This window comes from Megascapheus bottae, chromosome 4 (genome assembly GCF_031878675.1).
Source record: "Megascapheus bottae isolate mThoBot1 chromosome 4, mThoBot2.hap1, whole genome shotgun sequence".
In the NCBI taxonomy this organism is placed as follows: domain Eukaryota; kingdom Metazoa; phylum Chordata; class Mammalia; order Rodentia; family Geomyidae; genus Megascapheus; species Megascapheus bottae.
Window position 1 is genome coordinate 55184070 of NC_143512.1, and position 24808 is coordinate 55208877.

The 24808-nt window shown below is 36.1% G+C and overlaps 1 protein-coding gene across 8 annotated transcripts in view; it reads left to right on the plus strand.

The window, feature by feature from the left end:
- Window positions 1–23576, plus strand: part of Slc38a9 (solute carrier family 38 member 9) — a 51405-nt gene extending 27829 nt beyond the window's left edge. For all 8 annotated transcript variants that reach the window (XM_090331930.1, XM_090331931.1, XM_090331933.1 and 5 more), the window contains 7 exons: window positions 1075–1269; window positions 4024–4131; window positions 7689–7795; window positions 14133–14246; window positions 16714–16862; window positions 21808–21897; window positions 23010–23576. In XM_090331930.1, the coding sequence (XP_090188056.1) occupies window positions 1075–1269; window positions 4024–4131; window positions 7689–7795; window positions 14133–14246; window positions 16714–16862; window positions 21808–21897; window positions 23010–23175 (929 nt within the window). In that variant the 3' untranslated portion in view covers window positions 23176–23576. The remainder of the gene's footprint in view (window positions 1–1074; window positions 1270–4023; window positions 4132–7688; window positions 7796–14132; window positions 14247–16713; window positions 16863–21807; window positions 21898–23009) is intronic.
- Window positions 23577–24808: the final 1232 nt, after the last annotated feature.

A 24808-nucleotide genomic window follows, 5' to 3' on the forward strand; every position in this document is an offset into this window, starting at 1 on the left:
ACTACTAGGCCAAACTCCTGGCCCTTGTTTATATTTTTTAAAAGAGATTTTTGTAAGTTGAGTATATGGTACACACATATCCCCAATTACTCAGGAGGTGGAGGCACAAAGATCTCTATCATGTTCAAGGTCAGCCTGACCAAAGTTGTTTAGACCTTATTTTAGAAACAGAATCTTAAAAGAGGGGTGTGGCTCACATGGCCTACAAGCTAAATGGCCTACATTTGTCTTCGGTGTGGTAAAGTGGGTGTTCTTTATAAAAAGCTGATTCCTAGCTACTCAAGAGACTGAGGATCAAAGTTCAAAGCTAGAATTAAAAAGTCAGATACTTATTTTCAATTAATTAGCAAAATCCTAGTCTGAAGGTATATCTCAAGAGGTAGAGTGCCAGCTCTTAAGTGAAAAAGCTGAGCAAAAGTATAAGGCCCTAAGTCCAGGCACTCACACCAGTACTAAAACAAACAACACCCCTTAACTTCTAGCAGAAGCTCTATTGTGAAATTAGAAACAAAGTAAGAATGTTTTATACTCTAGTAGGAAAAATTGCTATCTTTATATCAATGTCCCAGTTGTCTAAATACTTTTAGGTGTCTATCACATGTCATTGATAGACTTCCCGAACTGTACTGTTATTGCTAAAATTAACAATTCCCAATTTTTAATGAATGATTGGGTTTTGGTGCTACCATGACAACTATTTCCACTGTTTTTATTCTAGTCATTGCTTTTGTTTGTTATTTTAAAAGTTTTGTTTTTGTATGAGTTATTAGTACAGCAATTGCCCTGAATGATATTTCTTACATTATTATATAAATAAGACTAAATACCTTATAGCTCAATATTTTTTCTCCAGTAATGGGGACAAGAAATGTTTGATAGGATATTTTTATAGTTTCCAGTAGAGGTTAGGGATATACTTCCAAGTTTTTTTGAGATTGTCTCAGCTCTCATTGTTTATTTTTAGGTAGAGTCCTAATGTGCCTAAATATAACCTTCTTTATTTTTTTCTCGAGAAAGGAAAAGTGGTTTTTTTGATTTTGCAATCTTCTCTAATACAGTGCTTTATCATTGCAGTAATTTGTCCCAATGCTGGGAGTGATGGCCATCCTGACAACAGCTCCCTGGTTTTCTTCACCAATGACACAGAAGTTGAACAGTTTGAAAAGTGGTGGAATAAGTCCAAGACAGTACCCTTTTACCTTATAGGGCTTCTCCTGCCACTGCTCAATTTTAAATCACCATCCTTTTTTTCAAAATTTAATATCCTAGGTAAGACATGAGACTAAGTTGTGTAACCATAGTGTCATAGAACACATTAATCCTGTGAAAATACGGTTTAACTAGGGAAAAGGTTGCCTTCCAGGCCTGTTTATATTTACTGTGTTCCTCCATGTAGTCTGTTTGTTTTGTTTTGTTTTCTGTTTACCGTGTTGGTGGCACAGAGAAAAATATAGGTGATCATTTCAAGTCTCTGTGTTTTTTGGTATTTTGAGCCATGAGTTATTTGCCTTCTCATTCTAAATTAATGATCAAAATAGAAATTATATGATTCTTCAGTTTTAAGAGTTGGATATTAGAGCCAAGTGCCAGGCTCACGCCTGTAATCCTAGCTACTCAGGAGGCTAAGATCTGAGGATCGAGGTTCAAAGCCAGCCCAGGCATGAAAGTCTGTGAGACTCTTATCTCAAATTAACCACCAGAGAACTGGAAGGGGTGCTGTGGCTCAAAATGGTAAAGCACTAGCTTTGAGCTGAAGAGCTTAGGGACAGTGCCCATGCCCAGAGTTAAGGGGGAAAAAAAAAAGTTGGATATTAGGGCTTAATAAAGGAAGTAAAGAAATGTCTTTTCCTGTAGTTTCTACTTGAGTCTTATACAGAATTATCACTGACTTTGAGCATAGGAGATTATTCTGCAATATATGATGCTTCTTCCTCTTCTCAACCTCTCATATTAACACTCTAACCGAGAACCTGGTATATGATAAGCAAGTGTTCTACTACTGAGCTATACTCCCAGCCCTAGCTCAGATTTGTTAGATGGTTTTTTCTGCCTTTTTTTTTTTTTTAAAGTACTTGGGTTTAAACTCAGGGACACATACTTCCTAGACAGGTACTCTCAGTCATACCTCTTCCCTTTTATGCATAGGCTATTTTTTGAGATAGAAGCTTGCTTCCATGGTCTAGGTATATGTCTGGATCATGATCTGTTTTCTTCCATAGCGGGGATGACAGGCATGTGTCATCATGGTCTAGCTTTTACCATTGAGTTGAAGACTTTTCTGAACTTCAGTCCTCACAATCTTAGCTTCCCATAGGTTGGATTGCAGGCATTGAGCTATCAGCACCCAACTCTATTCTGGTTTTTCTCTCTTCCTCAGTGTTTTTTCTATTTCAGAATGCTATTTTCTTCTTAAAGAACCAGACATCTTTCTGTAAGCCCTGTTTATCTGAAATCACAAAAGTGACTTTTTGATCCAATTTAAATTGACAGTAGGGAAAAAATAAGATGCAAAAAATCATTTATAAAGAATTGATAGATCCAGGGGCTGGGAGTTTGTCCTAGTGGTAGAGTGCTCGCCTAGCATGCACGAAGGCCTGGGTTCGATTCCTCGGTACCATATATATAGAAAAAAGCCAGAAATGGTGCTGTGGCTCAAGTGGTAGAGCTCTAGCCTTGAGAAAGCCCAAGGACAGTGCACAGGCCTTGAGTTCAAGCTCCAGGACTGGCGCACACACACACACACACACAAAGAATTGATAGATCTAAATATTCTATAGGATTTTTCCTCTCTTGATCTCCCTGTAAGAAAACTACAGTATATAATAATCAGATTATTTATTTCAACAAGGAACCAGGAGGTACAAACCCAAAATGCAGATGCATTTTCAGAAAAAAATAAAAAAGGAGAAGGAGAAGGTAAAGATATTTCTCTGTGTCTCTTCATCACAGAGTAGAATTCATTATAAGCCACCATAAACTCAGAAAAAAATGTGGTTATATAAGTCCCTGACCTCTTGTTTTCATCCTTTCTGAATCAGCTAATCTTTAAACCCACAGTTAGAGTTTATACAGCTCATTGTGGTTTCCTGACTTGCTTGCTGATTTTCCAGTGGAACTAGTCTTTCAAAAGTTCATAAACTGATAGAAGGCTTTTCTCAGTTGGACAAAACAGTCACCAGACTTTCAATCATTTCCTTTAGGATATTCTACTTTTGTCATGTTTGTTGGTATTTTCGTTTTCCATCTTGCCTGCAGTTATAACTTGTTTTTAAGGCATTAATTTGTAAGTACATTCTAGGCTGCCAGCTTGGAGTATAGCTCAGTAGTACAGTGCTTTGAAAAAAAAAAAGAATGAGCAAGACAAAGGGTTTAACACTCACTACTTCAAATTATTTTTTAATTTTTAAAAAGAATCCTCAAGCTTCTATACTACTAAAATATCTGCATGTCTACTTTCCTCTGTATGTAATGTTTTAGGATTATAATCTGGAACCCTTCTATTTAGCAGGGAGTACCATCTAATTAAAATCTCATGTAGGTCAGTATATTTGTAATCTGGCTACTACCTTCCTTAAATGTAATTCACATTCACTTCTCTTTCTTTTCAATCACTTAACATGAACTATTATGACAGGCTTTTCTAGCCTCTAGTGAATGTCTTTATCATTTAATACAAAAAGTAAAAATTGATGTCATGCTGTATTTTTTTCTCTTTTGTAATCTTACAATTTTGTGATGAACTCTTTGCTTATATCTTAAACCAAACTCAGCATGTAAGTATTAAGGAGTTTTTCATTCAACAGTATAGGAGCTACTTTCATTCAGTTCTTCTTTGTCAATACCAAGTTTGTGTTCTGGTTTTTTTTTTTGTAATTTACATAATTTGTTACATTCTTCAGATCCCAGCTAGGTTTTAGTAAGGATTATAGATAAAACTAACAATGATCCATGGAAACAAAGCTTGATTTCTAAAATAGTATGTAAAGCACATGAAGATATAAACAGCATTTTTTTTCCTTGCAGGTACAGTATCTGTCCTATATTTGATTTTTTTTGTTACCTTGAAGGCTATTCGCTTGGGATTTCATTTGGAATTTCATTGGCTTACACCAACAGAATTTTTTGTACCAGGTAAGTTATTTTAATAAATAAAAATTAATTGGTAATAATAATTTAATCTTTATTAATATATACTATACTAAACAATATATCTTTTCTCCTGAGCATTTCTGCATTAAAACAGGAATACAGGGCTGGGAGTGAGGCCTAATGGTAGATTGCTTGCCTAGCATGAATGAAGTCCCAGGTTTGATTCCTTGGTACCACATACACAGAAAATGCTGGAAGTAGCACTGTGACTCAGACGGCAGAGCACTAGCTTTGAGGAAAAAAAAATGTCTAAGGACAGTACCCAGGCACTGAGTTCAAGCCCCAGGAATGGCAAAAAAAAAAAAAAAAAAAAAAAGGAATCCATTGAGATTTCTTTGGACTTGCAGTTAGGAGTAACCATTGTTATTTCAACTTGGCATTTAATATTGACTTAAGTTGTGCAGTTTTAAAAAGCAAGTATTTACTTGCTACGCTTGTCTACAAAACATACCACTAGAATTTCAGAGACTTAGAATAGACTGATATATATATATATATATATATATATATGTAATACTGGACATTGAAATCATTGCTCTCTATATAATTTTAATATTACTGTTTTAGCCTATAATTATGATTATTAAATGTTTTGGTCTTCCTTCTTCCTTCAGTTTCACCAAATTTAGAATAGTTGGCAGCTGACAAAAGCACCATGAAACAATGAGTAATACCAAATGAGAGGACAGATCAGAATATAGGTGAATGCTGTACTAGTATATTAAAAACTAACAATTGAAAACATAGTGCACAATTCTCCTGTCACTTTAGAAACACTGTTTGTTTTCCATTTCTCACCATCTATTTAGGCAATATAGGATTTCAACTCACTGTTCAGTACCACTGAACAGTATAGTATAATCTGTATATTCTGATAATATATATTATTATACAAGTAGTATAGGATTCCAACTCATATTAAGTACCTTTCAAAACTTGTCATTATGATCAGGCATTGGTAGCTCATGCTTGTAATCTTAGCTACTCAGGAGGTTAAGATATAAGAATTGTAGCTTGGGCTGTGAGTTTAGCCTAGTGGTAGAGTGCTTGCCTAGCATGCACGAAGACCCAGGTTCGATTCCTTGGTACCACATACATAGAAAAAAAAGCCAGAAACTGGCCGGGAATTTGGCCTAGTGGTAGAGTGCTTGCCTAGCATTCACGAAGACCCAGGTTCTATTCCTCAGTACCACATACATAGAAAAAAGCCAGAAGTGGTGCTGAGGCTCAAGTGGTAGAGTGCTAGCCTTGAGAAAGTCCAAGGACAGTGCTCAGGCCCTGAGCCCAAGCCCAGGACTGGCAAAGAAAAAAAAAAAAAAGCCAGAAATGGCGCTCTGGCACAAGAGGTAAAGCTCTAGCCTTGAGAAAGCCCAAGGACAGTGCCTATGCCCTGAATTCAAGGCCCAGGCCTGGCGAAATAAATAAATAAGAATTGCAGCTCTAAATTAGCCCAAGCAGGAAAGTCCATTAGACATTTTTTTCCCAGTGGAGTGGTAGAGCCATAGCCTAAAGCTGAAAAGCTTGTAGACAATGCCTGGGCCCTGAATTCAAGCTCCAAGCACGCACACACACACACACACACACACACACACACACACACACACACACACACACACACACGATAGTTATGTTTACCTGTCACCCTATTTCTTTTCTTTGTTACATTCCTGGGTTCTCTAGGTATGTGGAGTGTTTATTGGGAGTTGCTTATATTACTAAGACTAGTTTTCTTCAGAACATCTGGCTATCTTAGTTTTGATTTTTCATTTCTATCAGAAGTTCACAAAGACTTACAATAAAAGTTGAAAGGGCATTCTTTCCAAAATTATATTTTAAAATAGACACTGAAAATAACAATTTTAAGCTAGTTCTTTCATTAATTGATAAAAATAGTCTAAGGAATTATTTTGTTAAATTGGGTCTTTTGTGACTTATAAAGAAAGAGTCTTAGTGATGAAAAGTTTTTATTAATGATAGTACATTAGAAATAGAAGAAAAAGGACAAGTAGTTATTCAGAAAACATATTTTAAATGTTTAAATGGATAATAGTTCACGTTTTTCACTTTGCTTCGTTTTTAAAAGATACAAAGAGGAAACATTGAAGATTTTAAAAAGGCTTGTTTAAATATTTATGAATCTGAAATTAATTACATTGTAGTTGAGAAATTTCCCCCAAATGCAAATATATCATAAAGCCTTTTCAATTGAGGCTTAATTTAAAAGTTGGAGAACTTGACAAGAAGTGAACCTTTACTGTTCTGATGAAAATTTACATTAATTTATAGTTCAGATTGAATCGTTGACATATATTCTTATACTCAGAATTGTGCTTTTCACTACCCCCATAGATTCTACCTTGGAACCTTAGCTTTCACTTGTTCCTAGTGTGGGAAATGCCCTTCTGTTTTTCTCAAATATCAAGATGGTTAATATTAGAGAGACTTCCTTGGCCACCTGTCCATACCCATTCTTCCTCCTTGTGCCCTGTTTTTCTTTGGAGCTCTTTTTACTACCTAATCTTATATACAGATATACTTGGCTATTGAACTCTATTAAAATGCTTATTTTGATGCATTGAAATACTGAGGAACACCAAATTGTAATCTACTTATTTCTTAAGTTTTGAAAAATAGCAGAAGTTGTAAAAAGGACGTTTTTTTGGGGGGAAGGGGGGGCCTGAGGCTTGAACTCTGGGCCTGGGCTCTTGTCGCTGGGCTGTTCAGCTCAAGGCTATATCACCCTACCCCTTGAGCCACAGTGCCACTTCACCACTTTGGTTTTCTGGTGGTTAATTAGAGATGAGTCTCACAAATTTTAGTGCCAAGCCTCCTGAATATCTAGGATTTACCGGCAGGAGTCCCCAAGGCCTGTTCACATTCTTTGTTCATGTGCATTTTCCAAAGAATATGCAATCTACCCAGGCCCTGGTGGCTGACGCATATAATCCAAATTACTCAGGAGGCTAGATCTGAGGATTGTGGTTCAAAGTCAGCTGAGCAGGAAACTCCATAGAGACTTACCTTCAATAAACTACTCAAAAAAGCTACAAGTGGCTCTGTAGCTCAAGTAGCAGAGTGCTCACTTCGAGCAAAGGAAGCTCAGGGACCATGCCAGGGCCAGAATTCAAGCCCCAGGATCTAAAAAAAGAAGAATAAGCAGTCTGAAAATAATCAGAAGTTTGGGCCGTCTTTAAAGCTACTTTGTAGGCCAGGAGTTTTGCCTGCTGGTAGATTGCTTGCCTAGTATGCATGAAGACCTGGGTTCGATTCCCTGGTACCACATACATAGCAAAAGCCAGAAGTGGTGCTATGCCTCAAGTGGTAGAATGCTAACCTTGAGAAAGCCCAAGGACAGTGTCCAGGCCCTAAGTTCAAGCCCCAGGACTCGCAGAAAACAAAAACCAAAACAAACCAAAAAATAAAAACAAAACCTATTCTGTGGACAAATAGAAACAACTGGTTTTTGTTGGCTACTAGGTTTGTTTTCTGTGTTTCCATTTTACATTTTACATTTTTGTTTTTGTCTCCTTTTCTCCTAGAGCTAAGATTTCAGTTTCCACAGCTGACTGGAGTGCTTACTCTTGCTTTCTTTATTCATAATTGTATTATCACACTCTTGAAAAACAACAAGAACCAAGAAAACAATGTGAGTAATTATATGCAGAATTAACCTTTGTATCTTGCACTTTTTTTTTTTTGCCAGTCCTGGGGCTTGAACTCAAGGCCTGGGCACTGTCCATGAACACTTTTTGCACAAGGCTAGTGTTCTGCCACTTGAGCCACAGTGCCACTTCCAGCTTTTTCTGTATATGTGGTACTGAGGAATCGAACGCAAAGTTAGGCTACGCTCCCAGCCTGTATCTTACACTTTTTAAGTGAATGATTAAAGCACTTTATATTGGGAGTACAATTATTCCGTTTATTTCAACATCTTGATTTTTAAATTGAAGCCATAGAGCAGTAGTCAAACTTTCTATGTAAAAGTTTGGAAGGTGGGCCAGGAGTTTGGCCCAGTGGTATAGTGCTTGCCTAGCATGCACAAAGACCCATGTTTGATTCCTCAGTACCACATATGTAGCAAAAAGCCAGAAGTGGTGCTGTGGCTCAAGTGGTAGAGCCCTAGCCTTGAGAAAATCCAGGGACAATGCTCAGGCCCTGAGCCCAAGCCCAGGACTGGCAAAAAAAAAAAAGATTAAAAAAAAGTTTGGAAGGTAAGTATTTAGGCTTTTGCAGATCATATGGCTTTATTACAACTACCCAACTCTGCTATTGTGGCATGAAAACAGCCATAGACAACAGACAGGGAAATGAATGGTGGCTGTGTATGTAAAGCTTTATTTATGAAAATATAGACAGAGTAAGCTTTGATCCATGACCATGGTTTGCATCCTCTGCTATAAAGCAATTACCTTAAAGAATGAAGTATAACTAATCAATATTGGTGATGAAATTTTATATATATATATATATATATATATATATATATATATATATATTGCCAATCCTGGCCCTTGAACTCAGGGCCTGGGCATGTCTTGGGCTTTCTCAAGGCTAGAGCTCTACCACTTGAGCCACAGCACCATTTCTGGCTTTTTTCTATGTATGTATGTATAGAAGAATCGAACCCAGGTCTTCGTGCATTCTAGGCAAACACTCTACTACTAGGCTACACTCCCGGCTCTGAAATTATATTTTTAAAAATACCCAACTAATCCAAAAGAAAATAGGGAAATGAAAGCACCAAATAAACCTGACTAAGCAAACAAATAATAATATAATTATATTTACAAATAGTCCAAATATTGGCATTAAAAGATAGAAATTATAGCCGGGGCACAGTGGCTCATGCTGTAATCCTAGCTGCTCAGGAGGCTGAGATCTGAGGATCAAGGTTCAAAGCCATCCTGGGCACAAAAGGACCTGAGACTCTTATTTCCAATTAACCTCTAGAAAACGGGAAGTGGGGCTGGGTCTAGGGTAGGACAGTGGTAGTCTAGAGCTGAAGAGCTCAAAGACAATACACAGGCCCAGGGGTAGCTTGAGGTGAAGAGCTCAGGGACAGTGCCCAGGACAAGTTCACGTCCCATGACACACACACATACACAAAAACAAGATAGAAATTGTAAGGTTCATTACAAAAATAATGGGAGGGGGGCAGGAGCTTGGCCTAATGGTAGAGTGCTTGCCTAGCATGCATGAAGACCCAGGTTCAATTCCTCGATACCACATACATAGAAAACAGCCAGAAATGGTGCTGTGGCTCAAGTGGTAAAGCACTAGTCTTGAGAAAGCCCAAAGACAGTGCCAAGGCCCTGAGTTCAAGGCCCAGGACTGGCAAAAAAAAATTTTAAAAAATGGGGCCAAAAACATGAAAAGGGGTATCAGTATGTGAGAAGTAATGTACCCTCTCTCTGGTGAATATAACTGTAACCCCTCTATACATTACAATAAAAAACTAAAAAATAAAATCTTAACATGCTTTAAAATATAAGCACATTCCGCACTGCTGGTGGGAATGTAAACTAGTTCAGCCACTCTGGAAGGCAGTTTGGAGGTTTCTTAAAGAACTGAAAAGAGACATTCCCTACAATCCTGCCATACCATTCCTGGGCATCTATACTCAGCATCATAACCCAAGATATGATAAGGACATCTGCTCAGCCATATTCATCTCTGTAATATTCACAATAGCCAAGTGATGGAAATAACCCAGATGCCCTACTGCAGATGAGTGGATACAAACAATTTGACACACACACACACACACACACACACACACTGGAATTCTACAAATCCAACAGACCGGACACACACACACACACACACACACACACACACACACACACACACACACACACACACACACACACACACACACACACACACACACACACACACACACACACACACACACACACACACACACACACACACACACACACACACACACACACTGGAATTCTACAAATCCAACAGACCGGATAAAATAATGGCATTCACTGGGAAGTGGATGAAATTAGAGCAAATCATATTGAGTGAGATAAGTCAAGACCAAAGGAACAAAAGGTGTATGGTTTCCTTGATATGTGGATATTAGATCCAAACAGTACAAGAATGAATGACTCAATATTTTGGTACCCAAGGTTATAGACATAGTCTTGGAGATATAAACATAACTACATAGACACAAAAATATATGATGTGATATATACTCTGTAGACACAATGTTATACTATATAGATATGTGTCTATGACGTACAAACCCTCAGCTTAATTTTAATTATATTCTAAAATCTATGCGCCAGTGATTGTATATAGATACTCCCTTCTTGAATACTTGTTTGTTAAATATGACATTTGAAATACGATATAAAAAATCAATGTTAATAAAACCTAAAACAAATAAACAAGCAAAAAGTATATAAGCACATTCCATTCAAACAATAAACATAAAAATGGAGCAGCTGGGGCTAGGATTTTAGCCTAGTGGTAGAGTGCTTGCCTAGCATGCATGAAGACCCAGGTTTGATTCCTTGGTACCACATACATAGGTAAGAACTGTGTTTGATTCTTAGCACTAAATCAAATTACAATCTTGGTATTCAAAATACTGATTTGGGGGCTGGGAGTGTGGCTTAGTGGTAGAGTGTTTGCCTAGCATGCATGAACCCCTGGGTTCAATTCCTTGACACCACATACATAGTAAAAGCTAGAAGTGGTGCTGTGGCTCAAATGTTAGAGCTCTAGCCTTGAGAAAGCCCCAGGACAGGCCCCCCCCCCAAAAAAAAATTGAGCAGATGTTTCGATATCATTCAAAGCCACACCTGAGAACAAGTATTGTCAGAGATAAAAAGGAACATTATATAATTTCCCTCTTGTACCAATTCAGCAAGAAGGTATAATCTTATATCTAATTATGTAATAACAGTACTTGAAACTAAATAAACAACTGAAAATAGACAAATCCACAATTAAAATTGGAGATTTTATCACCGCTCCATAAATAATTAGTAGAATAAATAGACAAAAATAAGTAAGAATATAAAAACCATGGAAAAATGCCTCAATCTACTTTGATCTGATATTTATAAGTCCTCTATCACCAGGTACTGGTAGCTCATTCCTGTAATCCTAATTGCTCAAGAGGCTGAGATCTGAGGATCATGGTTTGAAGCCAGCCCAGGCAGGAAAGTCTGTGAGACCCTTTTTTGGGGGGGCGGGGGTGGGAGGAAACACATACACACACACACACACACACACACACACACACACACAGAAATAGGATGGGGGAGTCTTCTCTCAAGAACAGAATACATTGTATTTATTTACAAGAATGTACTGCCAGAGGTAACTAAATTTAAAAGGAAATTATGCTAAGTATGCTCTCTGACCATAATAAAGTTACAAAATACTACATTAGTAAAAGTGGAGAAAGATCTCAAATTTTAAAAACCCTAACTTCTGCCTAACAATATTAAACAAAGAAGTTACTTATTGCCTGTCTGCAGATTTTGAACTCAGTTTGTTTCTTATCACATAAGAAAAAAGTCACAACAAAATTAATAGAAATTTAGTAAGATTGCTAATGAAATACAAAGAAAGGAAGGATTCATTGTACCTGAGGATTCTGAGAAGGCTTTGATTTAGGGGTAATGTTTAACAAAGTCATTGTAAAGGTGAAAAATGTATAAGTTGAGGAAACTTAGGTCTCAAATTAATGTAAGCATAAAAGGTATCTACCTTCATCTTTACTAATCATCCATCTGACATGTTGCTATTATAAGTGGAACTTAATTCAATTAATCTAGATTTGCCATCCTTCTTACCTATGGGATGTTACCTCAAATTTCATTTTCCTCAACCATAAGATTAGCATTAATGATACCTACCTGTCAGTGTTCAGCATGACATATGACATATATCAGAGACTGAAATGTTACTTTCTCTCCTAACATTTGCAGCCTGTTTTTTTATGGTAAATTACACCAAATACCCAGAAATCCATTCTATAAAGTTGGCTTTTCATGTATTGGGTCATTCTATCATGTACTTCATTAAAGAGACTTTACTATCATGATTCAAAGCCAGTTCATGAGACTCTTATCTCCAGTTAACCACCAATTTTCCATCTTCAACTTAATTTCCTGTATTTTTGTGATAAAACCTAACCTTTTTGGGTGGGTGAGGGAACAAAACTGTTTGAACTTAGGATGCCATTTTTATTGTTTATGCATCCAGTATCTTTTGTTCTAGTTATTTTTCTCATGTATTTTTGAGCACCATCTCTACCAATTTGAAGAAAAATTAAAATACCTATAAAATACAGGAATGATTAAACCTGGCTATTATTTAAATATCAAGGGACATTTCCTCTTGAGAACTTTTATGTCATGAACGTGATTTATTCTTATTGTGAAAAAAGTGACAATTATAGTGTAATAGTTGCTATATTTGAGGTCTGTACACAATACTGTGAGAACAGGAAAGAAGAGGAATACTGTCTTATTGGGATATCTTATCATCTTAGCCTTTGAATCTTTATTTTCCTCCAAAATATATATTAAGATACACTTTTTTTCCACAGGAAATCAGACCAAAATAATGTGACCAGGTAGCACAGATAAGTGAACTACTTGTGAAATGGTGGCTGTCCTTTTTATGGAGCTTTCTCTTTGGCACAGCTGTTTTACTTCTCAGTATTTTTTTTTACAAGGCTACCTCTGTTTTGCAGTGGCTTTTATAAGTTGAGAGTGCAATGACTTTGAAACATTAGAATTGGAGATTCCCTTTGATATGAAAATAGGTGTTGACTGGCTCATTTCTATCATCCCATATAAGAGCTTCAGTGACTAAATTCTAGGTGGTAGAGCTTCATGAGCTAAAAAGATTTTAAAATCTATCCCTGGAGTTTTGGTCATCTTTCTATCCGTCAACCCCAAGAGTTTTCCAAAGTCTGGAAAGCTAAGATCAATATGACTTAGGCTTAGTCACCAGGACCTTAAGATTCTCCTAACTTGCTTTTTAATTGGATTTATGAAAATTCACATTTATAAAATATTGCTAATGTTTTTGTGCATTTAAAGAATTAGAAAAATTAAAATGCTCCCTAATGCAAAATATATAGTAATTCTTACTGTGTTATCAAAAATTGGATATCTTAATCTGTTTTCTTAGCTTTTGTCCTTAGTAATTTGTGTTTTAAATGGAAAACACTAACATTTTGGCTTACTGGCACAGTTCAGTCATGCTGAATAGTTTGGCTATAACTTCAGTGGTGATGGAAGAAAATTGCAAGCTGTGGAATCTCTTCTATTAGGATCTGACAGCTGGCGAATTAAATATCTTGAAGCATTTTGTTTTGTATAGGAGTGGGAGGGTGGGAACAGCAGTGGAACAAAACAATCTACTTTAATGAGCAGTATTTGTTTATTGATTCCAGTAATAACATTGTGTAGTTACTTAAACAGCTGCCTTTTGATTTCCTTTGTTTATTGTTTACATTTATTAAACTGATCTTTAATACTTATTCTTCAATTAGCTTTCTTTCTTTATTAAATATTTTAATATTCCTAGGTATGCTTTGATGATACAAGTTTATTCACAGAAGAATTTTTAATTTGTGCAAGTCACATTGATTGTAGCTTATAGTTTTTTGTCCTTTAGTTTAATTATTATAGTTAGATATTTTATAATTTGGTAAATAAGTCACCTTTTGAAATAAAGTTACAATTTCAATATTGTTAAACCACAGTTTGTGTTAACTTCCTAAGTTAGCCAAAAAGTTGTTTAGTCTACATACTCTAAATAAGATTTTTTTAATTAGCAGGCTAATTACATATAGATTTTAATTCATTTCTGTGGAGAAATGATTAAAAAAATATACACACATAAAAGTAAAAAATGTATATTCATCAGTATTAGTGTACTTAAGTAGACTTAAAAAAGTTTTTTCATATTGATGGAATTTTGTTCTATATTTACAGGTAAGGGACCTGTGTATTGCTTATATGCTGGTGACAATAACCTATCTGTATATTGGATTCCTGGTTTTTGCTTCTTTTCCATCACCTCCATTATCCAAAGATTGTATTGAGCAGGTAAGATATTGTGTACCTCTCTGTGATTGCTTACTTCCTATATGAATAGTAAGCAGGATGACAAGATGACAAGATATAAATCACAGAGGTCGATGTTTAGCACCATCTCTACCACTGCTTGTAATGTGGGGATCCTGGCACTTTCCCTGTCCTTTCTGAGTCTCCTTTTCCATTAATTAATATAACTCATACTCTGTTTGATGTTTATGGATTATGAAATAATATACTGCACTTACAGATTTTGAAATAATATACTTCACTTCAAGCATGGTACAGTGTTCAAATAAACAACTACTATCATGTACATATATTTTTCTTTCTGTAGAGAACTGTTATTAAGAATTTTCATGGATTTACAAACCCTCCACAAGGAATATACCTATTCCTCAATCTTCTTATGCCAAATCTAGAAAAGCCCTGAATCAACTGGTCTTGGCACATCAGTCTTTAACTGTAGATCTGACCCCACTTTGATACTGAGTATCAAACAGCAAAATGAAGATAATTTGTTAAAAAGAGGAAGAGACAGAGATAGAAAAAAAAAATCTTAAGAGTTACCTTAAATTTAGAAAGAAAAATCTAAAATTTTATTTGATTTGCTTCACCAAATACTTAGGAATACTGTAGTCTTAATGAGAATGAATAATTTCTCATAAAAAATAGTGTTTCAGCCAGTTGCCAGTAGTTCACACATGTAATCCTAGCTACTCAGGAAGCTGAGATCTGAGGATCATGGTTCTAAACCAGCCCAAGCAAGAAAGTTTATGAGAATCTTATCTCTAACTACCAAAAAGCTGGAAGTAGTAGAGCAGTAGCCTTGACCAAAAGAAGCTCAGGTATGATGCCCAGGCCCTGAGTTCAGGCCTCAGGACCTGTATTACCTCCCCCCAAAAAAACATTTCATAGATAATTGGAGTATAAAGTGTGATTTCGTGAATTATAGGCTTATTTCAGCAGATTTTTTAATAGTGTTTTCATCTCAAAGTAAAAGAGGTTACTGAAGAGGTTACTGCAGTTTTAAAAGCTCAAAATGTTCTTGTTCTTTTGATTTCCTTGATTCCAACATTTCTTTCACAGCTAAGTCTTCTGAAAATTTCCCTTATATGAACAATCCCACAAAAAGCCCACTCCTTTGGGAATTGTAATATTTGTGGTATTTGTATTTAAAGGAAAATATTTTAAATTTTGAGTCATTAAATTTTTTCAGATATCAAACTAATATGACAAAATATAAAAGCTGAGTATGATGGCACATGCTTATAATCTTAGCACTTGGGAGCAGGAGACTTGTGGATTTAATGCCAGATTGGGCTTCTTAGCAATTTCAAAACCAATCTGGGCTACTTATCAAGATTGCATGTCAAAAAACAATCACCAGGTGCTGCTGCTCACATCTGTAATCCTAGTTACTTAGGAGGCTGAGATCTGAGTATCTTGGTTCAAAGCCAGACCGGACACTAAAGACTGTAAGACCTGTATTTCCAATTAGCCACCAGAAAACTGGAAGTGGTTCAAGGCGTAGGGTGGTAGCCTTGAGCTGAAGAGCTCAGGGACAGTGCCCAGGCCTATTGTCCAATCCCCACGCTGCCTTCCCCCCCCCAAAAAAAAACAAGAGTAGAGGCTATATATAAATGATGATTCTAGTTGATGGATATTTTTACTTTGAAATGTTTTACTTCCAGCTGGAGAATAAAAGCAAGACAACTAATGAAGAAACAACAACGTTGAATTTAATTACTTTTAAATATACTAAAAGCAGATGTGGAGCCAGCAGAGTGCCAGTGACTCACATCTATAATCCAAAGGCTGAGACCTGAGGATCAGTCTTTGAGAGACAGCCAGAAAAATTCAGGAGACTCTATTTGCAGTTAATCAACAAAAATGCCAGACCCCAATGGTAGAGCACTAGCCAAGAGTAAAAAAGCTGAGCAAAGCCCAAGGCACTGAGTTCAAGCAAACACAATAAAAGCAGATTTGGTGCCAGCACTCCAGAGGCTGAAACAGTTCTCAGGTCTGAGGACAATCTGACCTCCCCTCAAAAAAAGAGGAGGGAGCACTCAGTAATAGAGTATTTGCCTAGCATGCAAAATGCCTTAGAGTCAATCCTCTGCACTGGAGGAGGAAAAAAAACAGATTTGGGTATTAGGCTTGAACTTTATAGATCAGGAAAGGGCAAGATATTCTTTGTTGTTGATCTTTTAATATCAGTTCTTCTTTTAACATCAAATCAATTGCAAACTGATACTATTATAAAAGATAATTAAAATATGCCAATATCAAATGTCCATAAAAGTTTCCATACATGTAGGCTCTGTTTCCATCCTTCATTGAACACAAGCTGTACATGGCTTGTAAATGAGCATCAATTCTCAATGCACAATTTGCATAGCACCTGTGTTTAAAGTAAGTTTTGAATCTGTATGTATTAAATTGAATTTAACATTACCTCCTTATCTTTTTGGACTAGAACTTTTTAGACAACTTCCCTAGCAGTGACACCCTGTCCTTTATTGGAAGGATATTCCTGTTGTTCCAGATGATGACTGTGTACCCACTCTTAGGCTACTTGGCTCGAGTCCAGCTATTGGGCCATGTCTTCGGTGACATTTATCCTAGGTAAGGACTCTTCTCTTAACCAGCAAGATGTGCCAACCAACAAATGACTGTGCAAACAGGTCAGTTTTAAGTATGACTGATCCTTTTGCTATAAAAATTAGCTCAATGAATATCCTTACTAAGGATAGCTCACCGGTGCCCTTTTCCCAGAACTTTAAATAGAAGCCACTCCCTTGTCTAGAGTGATTTAAAGTTCATTCCTACCAGTACAGTTAATTAGTACTGATAGCAGTTACATTTAGCTTAAGATTCAGATTTTTCAGATTTTACAGAAAATATGTATCAATATTTAGTTACTTCATGCATGAAGTCCTGGGGTCAATTCCTCAGTACCACTTAAACAGAAAAAGCCAGAAGTGGCACTGTGGCTCAAAGTGATAGAGTGGTAACTGAGCAAAAGAAGCCCAGGGACAGTGGCCAAGCCTTGAGTTCAAGCCCTAGGACTGGCAAAAAAGAAAAAAACAAAAACAAAAACTTAGAATTTTCTTTAAAAATCAGTAAGACCAAGCACAATGACACAACTTGTAGTTCCAGCTACTTGGGAGGATAAAGTAGGACATTTGAGTACAAGGCCAGCTTAGGCAACCTACTGTCTCAAAAAAAAAAATTAAAAAATAACTAATAAAGCCAGGTGCTAGTGTCTCACACCTGTAATCCAAGCTCCAAAGTAGGCTGAGCTCTAGAAGATTATTATCCAAACAGAAAAATCCATGAAACTTCATCTCCAAAACAGCCAGTAAAACACAAGGCTTGAGGAATGACTCAGGTGGTGGAATGCCAGCCAATTAAATATGTTGAGCAAGTGGGGAACCCTGAGTTCAAACCCCAGTACTGAAAAAAATCAGTAATACAAACACTAGCAAGAATATTTTATAAAAAAATACAAAAAATTGTTTTATATCCTAAACACTTGGTCTGTTTTTCTAGTTAGACAAATTGATTCTGTTTTTGCATTATATAATATACCATAAATACACTTAAATGTATGTGTTAGGTCTGCCTGGAAGAAATGACTTCTTCCCTTGGCTCTCTCCCCCTGCACCCTGGAAATCCCTGCCCAGACTTGTAACCCTGGCAACTGGCATGCCTATGGGCAGTGGGAGGTCGTTCCCCCCACCCCCGTCTGAGGTATTTCCCCATCCTCTGAGATCACATCCACTTCCACTGTGGCTACATCCCTCGCCCTATATTATCTCTCATTTCCCGCCATAAGCTCTCTTGCTCGCCTGACTCCATCTTGGGTGGCAGGAGTGTGCTCTTTCCTCACGCAATAAACCCCCTTCTCCTGAACTGCGTGGAGTTTCCTTTCGGCAGACCTAACAGTATGAAGAATATTCACATACATAGTTGAAAGAAGTAGGAGTACTTTTAGATAATTGATACTATTCCAATTCTTAAGAAGTGATAGTTTTCTATGATTGCAATGTATAATCTGAAATTTGATTACATTAAAGAAAAGCTATTGATCTGGGACAGGGAGTGTGGCTTAGTGGTAGAATGCCTTCCTAGTATATGTGAAGCCTTGGGTTCAATTCCTCAGTACCACATACACAGAAAAAAGCCAGAAGTGGTGCTGTGGCTCAAGTGGTAAAGCACTAGCCTTGAGAAAGCTCAAGGACAGTTCCCCAGCCCTAATCAAGCCTCAGGACTGGTCTCTGTCAGGTGCTGATAGCTCACACCTTTAAGCTTAGCTACTGAGGAGGCTGAGATCTGAGGATAGAGGCTCAAAGCTAACCTGGGCTCAGGGACAGTGCCCAAGTCCAGACATAAACACATACCCACACCCAAACTTTGGTTCTTTTACCCAAGCATGATTTCATAACTTCATACTTGGTCAACATTGGCTCAGTAAATTTTGCAGACCTTCCATATACTAAAATCCACACTTATTAATATCAAACTCAGAATAACAAGCACAAGTTCTCAAAATTGTAGTTTTTATATGAAATCTTAAATGTTATCACTGCCAACAAATACTTGTAGGTGTTTTCCTAAGTGATGAACTCATTATCATTCATTTTGAAGAAAACATCTGCTGGTACCTGCTTACTAGAGAGACAGAGGCAAAAGAATCATGAGGATTTTGAGTTCCAGGCCAGCCTCTGTGGCATAATATGACACTGTCTTAAGAAATGAAAAAATAAAATAGGTGTCAAACTCCTCTGTGTGGATGACCATTGGCAGTTTTCAAGTGGACATAACATCTGTTGGGGAAAATAGCTAGGTTAGCCTTCATTTCACAAGTATTTTTCCCCAAGACGACCATTGTACTTCAATATGTAGCAAATGTGTTTCGTTGTGTACTTCCCATTTAACCACATAAGGGTATTGAAATAAATATTCAAAGTATGAGATTTAATAAAACTTTTACTCCTTTATCAGGAACTTTCTTTTTCCGTAATGTTGGAGATCAAATCTCCAGTGTTCTGGCACTGAGCTATACCACAGTCTTCTCAAGAACATTGTTAGTAAAACTTTTTTTTTCTTTTGGTAGTGTTTGGTAATAAAGAAAACAATAGATAGATAGATAGATAGATAGATAGATAGATAGATAGATAGATAGATGCAATTGCCCTATCCATGGTAAGGGACTAACTTTATCCACCATTGCCTTTGCACAGGAGCTAATATCTTGTATAATTAATTTTAAAAGTGATATTTATCTCAAGAACTTCATGGGAGGGTATGGGGAATCCCCTGGCCTTCACAATCATACTTTAAGAACTACTATTTGGGGGCTGGGAGTTTGGCATAGTGGTAGAATGCTTGCCTAGCATTCACAAAGACCCAGGTTTGATTCCTCAGGACCACATTCATAGAAAAGTTGGAAGTGGTGTGTAAGGGGTAGAGCTCTATCCTTAAAAAAGCCCAAGGACAGTGCTCAGGCCCTGAGTTCAAGCCCCAGAACTGGCAAAAAAAAAAAACAAAAACAAAAACAAAAACCAAGAACTACTACTTGGGAAAATATATAGAGTTGTTTCCTCTTCCAGCACAGAGAAAGACCCAGCCAATGTCTCAAAATTCTGAGGCAATATTAAGTGAAGTAAGCCAGACCCAAAGGAACATAGGCTCATTTATAATAATTAGTACAAATCTAGGACTCTCCTAGCAGAGGATTACAATAGCTCAAACCCTAGATACATAAGCCCATATAGGATGAGCCCAAATTAATGGACCTTTAGGTTGTGGAAACAAGAGCTTCATTATGAATGACTGTTCTTAATGTATTATTTTTTTTCTTCTCTTGTGTTGCCCTTTGGTTAATCTCATATTGTTACAGTATCTGACTTTGTCACCTGGTATAATATATATATATATATATATTGTTTATTTGAGGTAGGAGGGGAAAAAAGATTGGGGGAGGGAAATGGGGACAAAAACATGAGAAGGGGTATCAATGTGTGAGAAGTAATACACATTCTATCTGGCTAATAAAACTGTAACCCCTCTATACATTAAAATAAAAAAAATAAAGAACAGTAAAAAAAATTCTGAGGCAATTTTAATCTTGGAGTTTCTGAATAAATAGTATGATCTTGAAGACTAATTTCTAGTTTATCAGGATAAACTCACCATTAATTTTTCATATGTTTAATTCTATAATCTTATTTGGAATTAATAACTGATAACTTAGATCAAAATGTTACTTTCATGTATTCATTTGGTATTTTTTGAGAATCATTTTTTGGAAGAAATAGAATTATCTTCTGAGCATCACAGTTTGTTAATCTATATTTAACTTTGTTCCCAAAATTGATTCTCAAACCTTGTATTGTTAATATCTAGTTAAAGTGTTTAATAAATATTTTACTTGTGGTAAGTATGGAATGGCTTTAAGTGGGTAAATCTAAAAAATACAAACCTCTATTTTACCTTTTCCTTGATAATGTATATTTATTTTATTTTATTTTGCCTGTCCTGGGGCTTGAACTCAGGCCCTGAGCACTGTTCTTGGGCTTTCTCGGGGCTAGAGCTCTACCATTTGAGCCACAGCACTATTTCCAGCCTTTTCTATGTATGTGGTACAGAGGAATAGAACCTGGGTTTTTGTGCATGCTAGGCAAGCACTCTACTACTAGGTCAAATATATTTATTTTTCTAGTAAGAAATATAATAAACACTTTACAAAAAACATGTAACTGTAGGAAGGAGAATACAGTATTTTAAATCTCAAATCATAAGACATGCACATATACTCCTGCCTTTTCAGTGTAATTCCTTCTGATATTTTTTCACATACTTTTGGATTTTTTTTCTTTTTTGTATGATAATAGAATTTTTACTCAGGGTCGCTCACTTGTTAGACAGATGCTATGCCACTTGAGCCACTTCCACCCCCTTTTTTTTTTTTTTGCTTTATTTTTCAGGTAGAATTTGAAGGCTTTTCCCAGGGATGTTCTCAAACTGTGATCTTACCCTCTCTACCTGCTTTTGAAAAAGCTGGGCTAATAGGCATGAGTCACCACAACTGCCTGGATTTTCTTGCGTAGTAAAAAATCCAATTAGGTTCTTTCTAGATTACTTAGATAAATTTAACCATCTACATAATAATAGTAAATTGCTTTTAACAGTTTTTACTATCAGGTAAATGGTTTCCTTTGTAACACTAGAATTCTATTTTCTCCATAAAAATCTTTATGTATTAGTTTTTTTTATGGTCATAAGTGTTTCCTCAAGATAGTCTAACTGGAACTGTAGCTCCAAGAATAGGAACTCTAATCATACTATATTTTATGTCTACAAGATTTAGCCTATTTATGGACTTGTATTTTTAAGTTTTACTGTTTCAGGACAATAAAACATTAAATAATGTTGCCTTTTTTTCTGTGATTTTGCTAGGATGCTTAAGACACTCATTTTAAAGATAGTAAGAATGAATTTCATTCTCTTAGTGTTTGTAATTTTCCTGTTTTTGTTTTTTCTTTCCTTTACCTATGTTCTCTAGCATTTTCCACGTGCTGATTCTTAATGTAATTATTGTGGGAGCTGGAGTGCTCATGGCCTGTTTCTACCCAAACATAGGAGGGATCATAAGGTACTGCCTATAAAGAATTGTGTTCTTTTGTACAGTGGTCTGTATTTTTTAGGCTTCTCTTCTTGTTATCATTATTGATTGACTTATAAAAAATTTCTGTATGTTTTCCAAACTGGTACTATTCAGATTTAGTTCTCTGGTTTCAAACCCTAGTTATCATAAAACAAAAATCATAAAACAAAAAATGACTTCTGCAAATGTTGTTCCCTGGTATCCATTGAGGTGTCCTTTTAATTCTGTTTCTGCTTATTTCCGGTAAAGAACTGACTCCAGAAGCTTTGTTATCCCTTAGCCTCAGGTATACCTTGTACTCTCTCTTTTTCTCATCATGTTCCTCTCTATTTCTTTCTCTTCATATAAAACACAGTTATTTTTTGTGTATAACTTCTTGGAAGAATCTTCAAGGTCCTTTATATGTCAAGCCATTTTCATTGTAGTCTGAAAGAGTTTAGATCCAAGATGGAGCTTTCTTTAAAAATAAAGTTTTGTAACCCTAGATTCTCATGGGAAGCTATTCAGAATGGTCTGATTTCTTCTTCTTAATATAAACAGCAAAGTAGTGTTGCTTTAAAAAATTAAAAAAAAAACAACACCTTACCCAAGAAAGTAAGAAGAAACAAGAGTAGACTATTAGCACAATGCTATGAATATAATGGCCTTATGAAATTCCTGTGAACTGTTCCTTAAAACTAGGAAAAGAAGGAGAATGTGCCTGTTTCTGTGTCACATCCTTGTGTTTAGGTATTTTTGTTACTACTTTTGGTAATGCTGCTGCCTGCGGCACTCATCTGTTCTCATTCTTAAACAGATATGAACACCTAGATTCAGAATGTGTCATTTATAAAGTTTACAGATGCAACTATAATCACTGAAACACAGAACTATGGAAATCTGAAGGATGAATAAAAATTATTTGTCAAGCATATGTTATAAAGAACATCGTAATCTTGTATTAACAAGTAAAAGGAGTTTTAGGCCTAAATATCAGCAGCAAGTGAATCAAACATAATTTTGTTGCATATGAAACTAAGTAATATTTAAATTGTACAATATTTAATTATAAAAAGCAAAATGTGAGATGAATATTAACATGAAAAGCTTTTATTTTACAGATATTCAGGAGCTGCATGTGGCCTGGCCTTTGTATTTATATATCCTTCTCTCATCTATATAATTTCCCTCTACCAAGAAGAGCGTCTGACATGGCCTAAGCTAATCTTTCACATGTTCATCATCATTTTGGGCCTGGCTAACCTGATTGTTCAGTTTTTTATGTGAAAACTAGTTTTCTCAAGATCTTTCATGGTATTTTGAACCTCGACAACAGTTCTACATAAACTCACTTGTAAATGCTATTGTTGCTGTAATTCTAAACGTTTTTCTAAGAAAATCTGAAAACAAGGGAAATGGTGCATTAATAAGTATTCTTACTAGACTGGAAAAAGGACAACAAGAATGATCTTAGATTGTTTGTCTTTCTCATATTCACTCATGTCTTCATTCTTATTTGTCTTTTTGGTAGAAATGTAGGGGGAATTTTTTTTTATATAAGTATAAGGTAGAGGGATATATTTTGGCTACAGTAGGGATTCTCAGGTTATCATGATAGCGTATCGGCAGAGCTTATTTTCTGTTTCTCTACATTCATTTTCATTTGCTTCCTTACTAGACAGTTTCTTTTTTTTATTTTTTTATTTTTTTGCCAGTCCTGGGCTTGAGCTCAGGGCCTGAGCACTGTCCTTGGACTTTCTCAAGGCTAGAGCTCTACCACTTGAGCCTCAGCACCACTTCCAGCTTTTTTCTATGTATGTGGTGCCAAGGAATTGAACCCGGGTCTTCATGCATGCTAGGCAAGCACTTTAACCACTAGGCCAAACTCCCGGCCCCCTTACTAGACAGTTTCTATGGTTTGCCTGAACTTCTACTGTTTGGAACCTTAAACCAAATACCTCATTCTTAAGAAGTTTCCATGACATCAGTGCTAATAAAATGAATTTTTTGCTGACTCTCTATATTTGAAGAACAAAAGTTTAGAAGTTGTATCAGTATTGACCTCATCCAAAGAAAATGTTTACAAGATAAATAATATAGGAGAGTTTGTTACTGTCTCTTTCATTTCTAATGCAGTTCCAGTGACTTACATTGTAATCTAAATCCCTAACCAGATTCAGTATAGGAGTAAGAGGAACACAGAGGGGACACCTTGGCCTTTTGGATCCCTGAGACCTGCAAGAGAGAAAGAAAATGTAGAAGTGGCAAGGAGGCTGAAGCTCTGTGCTGTCTCTCCTTGTCCTCTGTGGTAAAAGTGATTTCTATACCGTAAAGATGGATTCATTCTCTTTAGGATATGATCTTCAAGAGACTCCATGTGCTTGCACCTGTAACTGACAAGATAGAGTTTACATTCCTCAAGGAAAATTTAGACCTGAAAGGAAGATTAGGAATCTGGATTCTTGCAATTAACACTTTTCATTTTTCTCCCAAACTAAATCTAAATAAATGTCTTCTATATACTGCAGCCTCGTTCAGCCCAAGACTACTGACAGCTAATTTTAGGCTAACGTTTCTGTTGTTTTTTTTTAAATGTATCATAATGATACAGATTCTATATCCCAGAGCAGTATGTAGATGGACAAAAATGAGTGACGTGGCATATATGCTTAGTGTCCCTTTTTTTCCACTGAAGTATTTTTAAAGTCAGTCTCAAACATTGTCCCATTTTATTTCTACAAACCTTAATATTCATCTTTTGAGCCTAGTTCTATTTATTATGGAGATAATCTGAAAGTTTATGTTAGTTGAGGCTGCTGGTAGATTAGGTAGAAAATTATAAATTAGATTTTTTTTTTTAAATCCAAGACCAGGACTCAAACTCAGTATCTGATACTTTCATTCATTGGTAGTACTCTGC